This window comes from Lissotriton helveticus, chromosome 9, assembly GCF_964261635.1.
Source record: "Lissotriton helveticus chromosome 9, aLisHel1.1, whole genome shotgun sequence".
NCBI lineage: Eukaryota > Metazoa > Chordata > Amphibia > Caudata > Salamandridae > Lissotriton > Lissotriton helveticus.
The window spans coordinates 740746850-740761082 of NC_136070.1; the positions used below are offsets into that span (position 1 = coordinate 740746850).

Sequence of the window (14233 nt, forward strand, 5' to 3'; positions counted from 1 at the left end):
GGCTTTAATACACCTCTCTGGTTTCAGCGATTTTGTAACATATTGTAAGTATTTAAACATATGCAATTTGAAACTTCTGACACGTTTTAAAAAATGCTAGTTTTCTCAGTACAGCGGTTATAGATTCTACCGCACACCATTATTTGGATGTCTGCCAGGCAGAGAACTATGCATACATTATTTTTGACCCTTTATAATGGCCGAGATACCATTTGTATTTTTCTATCCCCTTAGGACATCATTACTAGTGGTCCAATATGACTGTGTGGAATTTATAGAGTAAAGCGTTAACTCCTAATTCAGACTTCTGCACCTTGAATTGGGGGCTAACTTGGTATTACCTCACTCTTAGTGCATCGTCCAGTACACGTCTGCTTATTCGGAAAATAAGTTAAAAAAAAGTAAAATATCCAGAAATCAGCATATAAGTGCTATAATTTTACAGAACATTCTTAGTAAAGCGTGTTTTTAGATTCTGAATTCAGGCACTTCTTCAGCGCTTTGTCATTCTAACAAATTAATGACATGGTAGAGCTTTTAGTGTTGAATGAACTTAATAACCATATGTTTCTGATCCGCAGACAAACTGGAGTGGGTTTCACTAACATGATGATGAGACTTGGGGCTGTGATAGCCCCCTTAGTCCTAATGGTCAAGGATTACGTCTCGATTTTGCCCGGAGTTATTTTTGGTGTGGTGCCTATCCTCTTTGGACTTTCTGTTTTCCTCTTACCAGAGACAAAAAATACCTGTTTACCAGACTCAGTTGCACAGGTGGAGAAGAGGTGAGTGAAATCCATTATGTTGACTTTCAAAGGTAAATATTTTTAAAAAATATATTCTTTATTGGTTTTTAAAGAATAAGCAATTCAACCGTTCCAATGGAAAAGCACATGCAACGAGGTAACGTGTAAATATCACAATGCAGAGTCCCTATTTTTTTTTAGAAGGGATACATATAAAAATGTATACCTTTTTGAGCAACGAAAAGCTCAAGAAATAACTTGAAATTGCTGTAAAACCCTTAAATGGATGGTTAACTCTGGCTGTATAATGAACCCTAAGGGCCAGATATATTAACATTAGGAATACGGTTTTCCTAAGTGCGATTCTCTCCGAATCGCAAGTGGGAAATCGGTATTCCTAATTTATGAAACTCTTTTGAGTTTGCAATTTTTAAGTAGGTCGCAACTAGACCTATTTCATGTTTATTATTAAGGTTAGTCGCAATTTGCGACCCATTAGGGGTTGCAGCTATCACACGGATTGTGGCCTGCTGAGGTCAGCAGACCACCACGTCTGTGAATACTTTTTAATACATCAATCGTTTTTTTTTTTTAATTGCAGCCCGTTTTTCTCAAAGGAAACCGTGATGCATTTAAAAAGCAAAAATGAAACTTTACATTTTTATTTTTCCAAGAGTATGCAGCGGTCTTTGGGACCACTGCCTGCTCTTAAAAAATATGTTTTCCATTCGTAAATGGAAAGGGGTCCCCAGGGAATCCCTTCCCATTTGCGAATTAGTTCCCACCTATTAACCTAAATGGGTTACATTTTCATTGTAAAGGCATGCGTAGTAAAGACATATGCTTGGTAAAAGTTTGTGTGGTAAAGGTGGTAAACAGTCAAAGTATCTACTTCAAAATATCGAATGGACATAATATCGAGTTTTAAATATCGAATGGACAAAATATCAACAGGACAAAATATAGACATCAAAAATATAGTTTTTAAGGTAAGTGATTTAATATGGAATGTTAAAAATATAGACAGTTAAAATATCGAAGTATATAATATAGATTATCAAAATTATCGAATTTTTAATATCGAATTTTTTATAGTGATTTTTATGTTAATATATGTGCGAAAAGTGTGTATTTATGTTATAATTTATTTTAATTAATGAAATTTGTTGTTTTAATTTTTGCGTAATTTAATTCTGTAGCGGGTTGTGGGTTTATAGGGGAATAGGGTGGGAAGTAATTTAAATACAATTAATTAAATATGTAAATGTATTAATTGGTATTCATTTTTAATTAATTGTTAATTAATTTATAATTGATAATTAAATCAAATGTAATTGGCAATTCATTTTAATTAATTGATTAATTGTTAATTATGTTAATTTTACTAATTTATTTTCTGTAGTGGGTTGTGGGTGTATAGGGGAGTAGGGTGGGAAGTAATTTAATTGTAATTAATAAAATATGTAAATATAATTATTGTTTTCATTTTCATTAATTGTTAATTAATTGATATTTGGTAATTATTTAGATTTAATTGTCAATTAATTTAAATTAATTGATTAATTGCTAAATATGTTAATTTTACTAATTTTATGTCTGTAGCGAGTTGTGGGTTTATAGGGGAATTGTGTGGGAAGTAATTTATTTATAATTAATTAAATAAATCAATTTATTTAATTGTAGTTAATATGAATTAATTGTTAATACATTTTTAAATGTAAAATTATTAATTGTTAATTTGTAATTAATTTTTATTAATAGGTAAATATTTGTAAATATTAACTTTTAATTTGTAATTTTAATTGATTAATTATTATATTATATTAAATTGGTAATTACTTTTAATTAATTTTTTCAAGATATTTATTTATATTAATAGAAATATTATATGAAGTATTTCATATCCCTACTTTTGCACTCTTTGGAGTGGGAATAGTAATTTTAACCCCTACGCTATCCAACACTTTCCCTACTGTTGCACTCATTGGAGTGGGAATAGTAATTGTTACCCCTACGCTATCCAACGCTTTCCCTACTGTTGCACTCTTTGGAGTTGGAATAGTAATTTTTACCCCTACGCTATCCAACGCTTTCCCTACTGTTGCACTCTTTGGAGTGGGAATAGTAATTTTAACCCCTACGCTATCCAACGCTTTCCCTACTGTAGCACCCACTGGAGTGGGAATAGTAATTATTACCCCTACGCTATCCAACGCTTTCCCTACTGTTGCACCCACTGGAGTGGGATTAGTCATTTTTACCCCTACGCTATCCAACGCTTTCCCTACTGTTGCACCCATTGGAGTGGGAATAGTCATTTTTACCCCTACGCTATCCAACGTTTTCCCTACTGTTGCACCCACTGGAGTGGGAATAGTAATTTTTACCCCTACGCTATCCAACGCTTTCCCTACTGTTGCACCCACTGGAGTGGGAATAGTAATTTTTACCCCTACGCTATCCAACGCTTTCCCTACTGTTGCACCCACTGGAGTGGGAATAGTAATTATTACCCCTACGCTATCCAACGCTTTCCCTACTGTTGCACTCACTGGAGTGGGAATAGTAATTTTTACCCCTACGCTATCCAACGCTTTCCCTAGTGTTGCACTATCTGGAGTGGGAATAGTATTTTTTACACTTCTGCTATTGTACGGTAATAATATAGTATTTTATTTAATTATATTATGTTACTATATATATATGTTTTTACAAATATGATGGTAAAAAAAAATTTTTTTACTTTCATTAATTATTTAATTTTTATAAGTTAATTTAAGTATTTTTAAGTATATTTTAGAAATTAATTTTTACTATTAATTTAATTTAACACTGTTTTTACTAAAGTCGATATTTTTATAAACTATATATTTGTTAACGATATTTTGTACTCGATATTTTTGTACTTACCTGTTTGTAGATACAAACTCGATATTCTGTCTGTCGATATTTTGGCATCGATATTCTTGATAGTCGATATTCTGTCCGTCAATATTATGTCAGTGATCTGGTAAAGGTATATGCATGTGGTAATAGACACGTGGAAAAGGCATGCATGGTTCTATCATACATCCCACACATCTGCAGTGATTGCATTAACTAATTATGGATTCATAACATTAACATAAAAGATTGTATTTCCCATGATGTGATCTCTGCAGCATGTGATTAACCAAATGGACCGGCAATTCCAGTTACTTTACACCGTTCAAAGGCATGCTTTCTCAAGCAGCGTGTTCTTTGGCCGTTCAATGGTGCACCTGAGCGGACAGAGAGTTACAGGCAGCATTTGGGCTGTAGAACACAGCCGAGACCACTGTGACTTTAATGAAACAGGGGCACATTACAACTCATATGCATATCCATGAACAACTGCCTTACAAAACTATGAACCTCACTACACATCATTCAGTGCTTATTACCTTGTCCTACCCACCAACCCTAATAGTCTCCCCCAAATCACCTACAATTCAACCGGTCACTGTAACTCTACTGTACATCCCAAACTAACTTTTCTTCCTAAAACTGTAAACCTTTAACTTCTTGCTTTCTTTAGGCATCTTCTTACCCCCCTTTCAACTGCCTGACCCACCTCCACAACAATAAAACAGCTTCCAACCATGAAAACGTCTCCTTCAACTGCTCTGCGTCTGTTCATCAGTGACTTCTTTTGACATGACCCCGCTTTTGCGCACCAACCCCATAGTACCATCTCCCTACAAAACACACTTCCGGTCTCTCTAAGGAGAGACAAAGGTGGGCGGGCCAATAAAAAAAACCCTGCCTAAGCCAACAAGCTACCCGCCACCATGTCACCTTAGACAAAATGGTGGCTGGTAGTCTAAAAACTGCATCTTGGGCACTCTATCACCATCCACCCAACCAAGTGGAGCCCAACTGTGTGTGCAATCCTCTGGAGTGTACCACAGCTGAAAAAAAGCCTGGGGGGCAGACCTTTTCCTGTCAGCTGCCCCCATGCCTCTACCTGGCTATAGTGCACAGCATAGAGCACTGACACTTTGTAGGAATGAAAAAGTCTGCTTTGATGAAGCAGTTGCACATTACAACTCAGATATACATATCTTTGGGCAACTGATTTACAAATATATGAACCTCACTATACATCATTCCGTGCCTTCTATCTTGTCATACCTCCCACCCCTAACAGCCCCCCAATCACCCAAAAATCAACCGTCAGTGTAACTCTTCTGCACATCCTGAACCAACATATTTTTCTAAAACTGTAAACTTTTAATTTCTTGCATTCTGCAAAAATCTACTTACTCCCCCCTACATTTCAAGTGCTCGAACAACACCTGCAATAGAACAGCTTCTAACCATGAAAAAGATCTCTTCAACCACCACCCAGAAAATCTTTCATAAATAGATTTTCACCCCTCCTTACCCCCACCAACCCAAACAAACTACCGTAATCACAATTTCACTCTCCATGTCACCGACATTGCATCTTATTTGTGCCAAGTAAAGATCTATCCCTAAAATAGACAAATGTACACCATCTCACCAGAAGAACTGTGGCCCATCAAATCTCAGCCCTGGGTGTATGATGCGACTCATCTCTTCCTCTCTACAAAGCCTTCGCTTTTCTCTGTTCAGTTTTTGCCTTGCCTTGCCTTGTAAATAGCTGCCTGTCTCCCCGCCTCCTCCACTCTCTCCTAGATATCAATTCTGTTCATATGACAGGCATGGCCGCCCACAAACTCCTAATCTCCCTTAAATCTGCCTTCATTGCGTTCATCAGCACTGGAGTCTTCTCTCACACCATATTGTTTCCCCCAGATGGAGAACCAATACGTCTGGACAGCCATCAATCCCTAGCATCTTGTTCAACTCAGGTAATAATGCATGCCATAACATCCCCCCTCTAATCTGCCATTGTATACTCACACTGTGTTCCCTAAAACCTAAATCTGCCCCATGCCCTCTCTCTCATGCTGGTCTCTGTGCCCACTTCACAAATGTGTCACACAATCCAAATAACCATCTCCTCAGAGGCCGGACCCTGCACAGCACCTAAAGTGAAATAATATAACAAGTAAGCATTATTCGCTATTGGCATTTCTTTGCCAAACATAGCACTTGTAGCAATCTGATGGCCACCTCCCCAAACGCATTATCCTGCTTTCATCCCAGTCCAGTGTATCTTCTTGAGTTGCTCCCCCTATTTCAAATGAATGAGTTTCATATTCTTGGGATGGGAGGTTTAGCCCCTTCAACGCTTTATGTAAATCTGACTATAACTGAAATGCTGTTACATTGGACCTGTCCTGAAGTTGAAACACCTCACCTTTCTTGAATTGTACAAGCCCCTGTCATCTCTTAAACCATTGCACTGGACAAAACCTATTGTCCAGGAAAACCCTCAACCTCACTATGCTCTCTTGTCCCTTCGGATCCGACAATGACCGTCCTAAGTATATATCACTAAGCTGGCACTTGTTACGTTCACTGCAGACCACTGCAAACTACTTTCTCGCTTCCTGTCCAACAGTTCTGACACCTGAAAGGCGCTGAAAAACATGCAGCTCATTATACAAGAGAACACCACCCATTCCACCTCCTCACTGTGCACACCCGGAAAGATACCCATCACTTGATGAAAAACAGGCCACATCAGTGGCTTCCTTGTCCGCCCTTAAAAGCCTTTCTCCCTTCTAGCAACCTCATCCCAAGCTCTCCTGCTGATGGTGTGAAGCCCCACAATCACTTACCGACAAATGCAGTACCTGCACCTTCAACCATCATTTCCCAATCATACCCATGATGAAATATACCACATCCTCTCTTCTCATCCACTGTTCCTCTTTACAGTTTCTCCTCTTTGCTCCGGATTTTAAATTCCCCAACCATACCTGCCCTTATTCTCTTGTTTCTGAATGAGTCAAGGATCCGGCTACCAACTGCAGACTCTTCTGATGTCAACCTGCCACAGTTCATCCAGCACCACTGTCTTGTCCTTGTTCACACCCAGAGCTAGACCATGAAACCTCAACCACTGGGAATGAGGCAAAGAATCTGCTTGTCGCTATTGATCCCTGGTAAATGCCTTGCTCTAAACACAATGTTACACCTCAGGTAAGCCATTACAAAAACTCTCAACAATTTAAGCACCCGTGTATCCTTAGCAGATTGCCTGTTCACAATGTGGACAACCGCCACGTCTACGTTAAACAGTACTTTCTTGTTTGTGACCTCATCTCCCAAACCACTGTTCCAACTACCAGTGGAAAAAACTACAAGAATGCAATGCTTCTACCCCATGCTGCCAATTCTCTGGCTATCACGTTATACACCAATGTCCTGACCAGTAGAGACCAACCTCCTCACCTGCTGCAACTGTAACAAGCTGAATCTCCCAATCATTTTCATCGCCCAATTCTGCCATTGAAATGCTCATAAAAAGTATGCCACATTCTCAAGTCCTTCTTCACTCCTACCTTAAGTCTCATTCTATGCTGTGGAAGAGTCAACCCTGACAGTGCCATTCGCGATATCCTGCAAAACATCCTCCCTGTCCGTACCACCCAAAATACAAAGTTCGAGTGTCCCAGCAACACCTCCCATCTAAATTAGGGCCACACTAGCTAGCATGCTATTATCCACTGGCAACCGCGACTCCATTTTCTCTGCATTGATCTATAAAATGTAAAAAACATGATTGGCCCCACCGTCTTTTCTTCTGCCAGGAGAACCCCCACTTCATCCTTTAGCTCCTGAAAACTTACCAGCATTCGCTAGCAGTCCACAGAGCCGGATTGTCCCACAAAGAAGTAATGTGTCACCATTGTGTAACCCATCACATACTTGAAAAGCCATTGCAAGAAAGAACTAGATTTCTCAAAAACGATACAGGAAATGGAGCACCCCCATTGGCAGGGCCACGTCGTCATAAGACCACCCCGCACTATTCCCCAACATCTCAAAATTGTCCAGATGCACTGGTAGCCAGCAGAAGGCTGACTTGATGTCACTTTTAGCCATGCATGCACCAGAGCTTTCTTTATTAAACAATTCCATTACCACATACACTGAGGAATAAGAAACTGTTGAAAAGTCATCTGATACGAAATCATTTACAGACACTCCATCTGGCCAAAAGAAGTGCTGGATGAGGCAAAACTGCCTTTTTTGCTATTTTGGAACCACCTCAATCGGAGACACCATCATATTGTTTATTAGCCACTCTTCAAATTGACTTGCCATCCTACCTTCTTGCACCTCCTTATACAACTTCCCTTGCACAAACCTGGTGGTGTTGTTTTACTAATTTTAAGTTCTCTGACGATCTCCAAAACTGTAGCCTGGTATAGCTCAAGTGATAACCGTCCCTGAACCCTTATAGTCGCAAAGTACTGTCCTGACCCTCCTCATACCATTGCCGCCAGTAGGCCAAGCGGTGTAGCATAATTGGTGTAGGAGCCTTTACATGGCCTACCATGTGCCCTTCTGCCTCCACCCTTCTGCTGTTGCTACTGATGCCAGTTTCCTCCTGCAAAACCTTGTGCTCCCCCTGCCCACCCTCTGCTGTGTGTAACAGGATGCCTGGCTACACACAGTGTATACAAACACAATTTACCAACTACACACTTCTCTAGATGCTCCACTTTGAGGAAAAACCAAGTGATACTCCTAGGTTAATTGGGTATATCTCATTCGTACCCTTTTATTTTATTGTTTTGAGTTTTTTTCTTTTAATTTCATGTATGAAAAGGACACTTAACGTTTTTCGTTCATTTACAAACACAATACATTTCTACAACATAAATACACCATTTATATATACACAAGAAAATGTTGATATATACACAATCATTTTGAACAGTATATGTTACTGCTCGTACTTTTTTGAAAGAACACAAGTCACGCTCTGGACTAAACTAACAATCAAATGCAACAAAAAAAATTTCAATAAACCATAAATCAATTCTTTGGTCTATTTGGGCAATTTGATGTCTATTTCCTCTATGTGCCGACGCGTTTCAAACCCGATGTTTTCAAATTGTCAGGTTCTCCTCAGGGCTCTGACTTTCAAGTTTATCTAAAAATGTGTATAAAACAAAAAGGGTGGGTTTTTATTTAATGAATCTAAATCTCATGGGCTTCACTCCATCTGGTGCTGCTGTCACTATTTTTACCTGTTTTCCAGATGTCGCCGGTCCGCAAGTATTATTCTGCACTCGACTGGGTTCCTTAATCTTGATACCTATAATCAAGTTAGGACATTTTGTCATTCTCCATTCTCACCTGGCAATATGGTTATGCACTAGTTCTTACTGGACATACCTTAAAATGTCAGTTTGTTGTTCTTCTAGTATCTGCATTTTGTCCTGTTTTTGAAAACAATACTTCTCCTTGTCGTTTTATTCACAATCTGCAATTAACAAAACGCTCATGTAATTCTCTCTTATGTTTAGTATCACCAATTCAGCGTTCACTACTCTTTAGGGCATACCTGATATGTTTTCGATCTCCCTCGTTCGTGTACTGGAACCACTTCATTTGTTGTAACCCCAGGCGGCTACTCTCATTCTCGGCCAAAGTGCAATTTCCTTTGTGCAAAAGTGTGTTTTTAGAATCGGGTATTTTTAACTTAGACAGAAGGAACTAATCTTTTCTTCCGCGTTTCACCTACTTGGTTTGGCGGCGATCCGGTGACTGCTTCATCAATCTGTGGATGCGGCGGCCATCTTTGTGTGTGGCTTTTGACTTCAACGCGTGTTGCTGAAACCCGCACATTCTGTGGCGGCCATCTTTTAATGGTTTTTCGGAACACGAAAATATACACTATCTTCTCCATGCGGAGTCGAACAATTTACATAAGAATGGTCTTCACACAGGAATACAGGGGGATAAAGAAATTTATCAAAACACTTTGCGTGGTCAATCTAGCTCGAACTTAGTGACCACCTGTTGGTGTGTTACTGTTTGTTACATAAAAAAATTCAAATTTGTGTAGTGATTACAGCCTTGATACTTCAGACAGCGAATTTAAACCAGTGAGTGCGCTATTGAATTTTAATATCAAATACGCCTCTTTCTGTAGCAAGATTTTATCAGGGTCCATTAATGGTCTCGATTGTTGCAAAACAAACAAGATTGACCACTTGAAATCATTTTCGGTATGGTTATTTTCAATGAAATGCTCGACCATGGGGGCGGTTAAAACTTTATTCTTCAACCGAGATTTAATGTTGTGTTATACGTATATTGGCTTGCTGGGTTGTCTTGCCAATATAGATTTTCGAGCATGGACAAACAATCACGTACACAACGTTGCGTGTTTTGCAGTTCGAGAAACACAAATGTTTCCACCTCACACTCCCATGTTGGAATTCCTTTCCTTCCATTGTATTTCCACATGCCGCACAGCAACCGCATTTATGGTGTCCCTCAATGGGTTTCATCCCCCACTGGGACAATAAGTCACTCTTGGGTTTGGGTAGAGCAATGTCTGCCCACACTATCTGTTGGCCTATGCTTCTATTTTTCCGATATGCAAAAAGAGGCCGGGGGAATGGGCAGTCCAGATTGTCCAATAAATGCCAATTTTTAAGGACCGCCTGTCTCAGCTTATTGGTATCAGGCCAAATGTGGTGACGCAAACTAATCTGTCTAGTTCAGGTTTTGTTTTGGTCTGTAAAAGGCATTCTCGGTGAGCATTCATGCCAGAATTTACAATATTATCAGTTGCAGAAACCCCTGTTAAATTCCCAGCACTCTCCTCTTGCCTGTCCCCTGCTCATTGCTCCCACCCATCCCCTGGTGGGCCGACTCTGAAAGGGCCAGTATACCAATGTAACCCCTCACCATAAATTCCATCACAGTTGGTCATGCTGGTCCTATCATGTGTAGCCACAAGTCATTGTCTAGGTCCCCCCACTTACCATTCGCATCCTCATCATACCATACCCAGGCATACTCCCCCCCCCAAATGTTATGTGTACCTTTCAGATAACATCCATGTTGTTAAACAAAGTCATACACCTCTCTGGGAATGTTTCACAATACAAGCTGGCATGTATGAGAAATACAGCTGTCCAGTTTTCAATGGTCCCTGTGAACACTGTGATGGACGTGTGATAGGACACTGTGATGGGCGTGTGATGCTGTGATGCTGTGTGGAGGAAAGAGGAGCTATGTGTTGAGTTGCAGCAGAAGCGTGGAGATCGTTACCAGAGGTCTGCCTGCTGTTCATTGGCGGTTTATTGGTGGCTTGCCCCACAGCTGACCATTTGCCAACAGATTGCCCTAGCTACAGTCGAACCTCACAGTACGCTTGTGCCCTCGCCTGCCCTCCTGTCATTTGCCTGCCTTGCAGGAACTGCAGACATCGGCAAGGGAATTGGTGGTGGCTGGGGCAGAAATTGCTGGAAGAGCTGAGCCGGTGGCAGTGAGTGGAATTTGCGGGCTGGTAAGTGCATTAGGTGTGGCGGCCCATCAGCATGTGGAGGCGGCCAGTTTGGTGTGGCTTGCGCCTGGTGGGTGGCTAGCCTGAAGCAGGAGCTGCGGGCTATTATCAGCCCTTCTATTACTATGCCTGCAATTTGATGCAGACTCTGGTGACCTCAAGTATCTCCTTTCTTTCTAGGCTAGCAGTAGCAGCTAAGCTTCGATCTCCTCAAAATGTACAGCAATCTGTATACCTAAAGATGCACAATGTTTTGGTTTTATTTTTGCACTCTGTTTGTTTTCCTTCATATAGTTCTCTCTGGCAGCTTCAAGATTGTTGATGATTGAGGGGCCATGTGAACTTGATCTAGGAGTGCAAATACCAATCCTCTGCACACGTTTAGAAAATTAACACATATAGTTGTAGTAAGATTTGTCTTGTAATTAGTTAGCATGGTTAATTCCGATAACGAATGAGACTCCTCCATGCTAACTAGTTACGCGACCCCCAGCGGCTAAGAAACAGACTAAGTGAAGTACAGAACGGACTTCGCTTACAGAAGAACTCGAATAAATTACTTTGAGAAATACAAGACAAACCTTACTGTGATTTGTAAATGCAACTTTATGTGTTAATTTTCTAAACGTGTGCAGAGGATTGGTATTTGCAGTAAAGTTGCCTTGTGACCACTCATTTGGGGATGTGGTAGTTTTTCCCTGCCTAATGCACCGTAGATGTCAGGCTATGACCGGATTATATATGTGATAAGACCCGAGAGCACCATTTGCCTACTATCCACCACCAGCTCTTGATCTAGGAGTGGCCAAGTGGGGTTTTCAAGTGAAAAACTCAGATATTGACTTATTTAGCCTGTAGCTCAGTCAACTCCCAATTCTGCTTATGTCCTGATTTGGACTGCTTAGATTTTCCAGATTTAATGCTGGTGAATTTGTGCTGACTAAGGTGACTTTGTCAGCATTTTTGTCATGCCGCCACCATCCTGGTTTGGTGCGAATAAAATTACAGAAAGAATCATGACTTTTGAGATCTAGGTCTTATTAGGCCAAATTACATCTCTGGCATGGCTCCCAGGAATCAGAAAGCACTCCAGCAACAGCGCTTAATGTGAACTCTTTGTGCTCTAATCCATGCTCAAGGAAAAGACTCCCCTCGTGATTGTAGTGATGATTTTTATCTAGGGGGGGGGGGACAGTAATCCAAATAACAGGGCAACCCGTGCAATGGGGGATGGTTTTTGGCAATAAATTGTACCAGCAGGTGTAAAAAGTGCCTTCTCAGGCAAACATGTTAAGTTGTTACCTTCCAAAATTACTCAGAGAACATCCTCTGACTCGATGAAGGAAACAAAGCAGTTGAGTCGAAAAGGAACGGAGTATGTCCAGCACAATGCCGAATTCTGTTATATTTTAACTTGTCAAACAATACATCGAAAGAGCCAAGAGCAACTGTGCCTGCTCTAAACAGTTCCTTACCCCAGATGTCTGGTTGTACAAACCCTGGCATTGGCATAAATGCGGCTATCCCCCTTGCCCTTGTTCCTGCCTCTCGGGATTCTCAGATTGAAGTAGACTCTCACAGTCCAGATTCATTAATTGATGGGACAACTGAGAGTGCACCTTCGAGAGGAGTAGGGTGGACCAACAGTGAGATTGCAGCAGAAGAGTCACATGTGGTAGTTTGAGTGTTTACCATTTATTGCAGTATTATCCTTGTACCTGTGTATGGTACCCTTTTGTAACTTGCACATGTCACTTTTCTCTTGTAACACACTGTTTGCTACCTCACACATTTTGTTTGCCGCCATTGCCTACGTGACGTTTGTTCTTGTGCCTCTGTGTCTAGCATATATTTCAGTATTATACCTCTAATTGTACTTTGTTTTCTCTTGTAACCTGCACACTTGTCACTCTTTCCTCCTGTATTGCACTGTTTGCTACCTCATGTATTTTGTTGGCTCACAATTGTCACTTTTACCTCATGTAACTTATCGTCTGCTTTTGTAACTTTTTGTTCATTTGTAATTTTCTGTTCCTATTGTGAAGCGCTGCGACGCCTTCGGGTAAAGTCCGCGCTATATAAAAACGCATAAATAAAAAAAATAAGAAATCTGGTTTAGGTGATGTCTTAAGTGACCTCGTAATGGGAGAGGGGGCGGTAAACTGTGATCTCTCCAGCCTGCCGCACCGGAGGACTGCAAGAATACCATGCCGTGACCCACGCGTACTTACAGAATGGTGGCAAAATCAATCAATCCTTAATATCACCACAGACGCTTGGAAGCACCCCAGTGGTACCGTCTAAATTCATTATCATAGCTGTATACAAGATTTCAGAGCAACACATACGATCTCAGATTCGCATGTCCCGGCGCAGAATAACTCCTTTGCAAAGAACGGCTCCAATGACTCTAATCTTTCTATTGAGATACTAAATAATTTCTGGCCCCTTGGACTAACTGGCAGTCCAGGCTAAGATTTAACCCTTTAGTGATTTTGCACTGCTAGAATCAGATGTTTTTAGAGACCCCCATCTCGTATGTTTTGGAGCCCACACATTTCTGGCCCTGATGAAGGTGACAACATCCAGCTTTTACCGAAACGCGCGTAGGCCTCCTACACACGTCTGAGAAAGGGAAAAATTATCTCCCATGTATAAATAATACAAAGTAGAATGTGTTGTTTTTCTCAGATGTGGATTTGCGTTTACACTTTTCACCTAGTATGAGCCCTAGAATGTATGAGTAGAATGAATGAGAGAGAGCTTGCAGGAATGATTGTTTTTTGATTTTCACACAGCTTTTTAGTGGGGGTCGATTTAGCTCATTTTGTTAAAATTTTGGATTTAATTGTTTGTTCATAAAAAGTCAAAATTACTCTAATGGATATATATTTTCAAAAAAAGTGTTTTTATGTATTTAGAAAAAAGGAAAAATCAATCATGTTTTTTGTATAAATAAAGATAGCTCAAAAAGCTAGATTTGAGTCTATCTTTTCTTGTTTCTGTGCTGGATTTGCTTAAACACATAGAGCTATGACCGAAGCTTAAATTATATAGG

General features: G+C 40.2%; 1 protein-coding gene across 1 annotated transcript in view; it reads left to right on the top strand.

Annotated features, from left to right (window-relative positions):
• The window catches only part of LOC144783272 (solute carrier family 22 member 6-A-like), a 758531-nt gene that overhangs the window by 571530 nt on the left and 172768 nt on the right, over positions 1-14233 (top strand). Inside the window, exon 10 of the mRNA XM_078662336.1 lies at positions 582-785. Coding sequence (XP_078518462.1) covers positions 582-785 — 204 coding nt within the window. The remainder of the gene's footprint in view (positions 1-581; positions 786-14233) is intronic.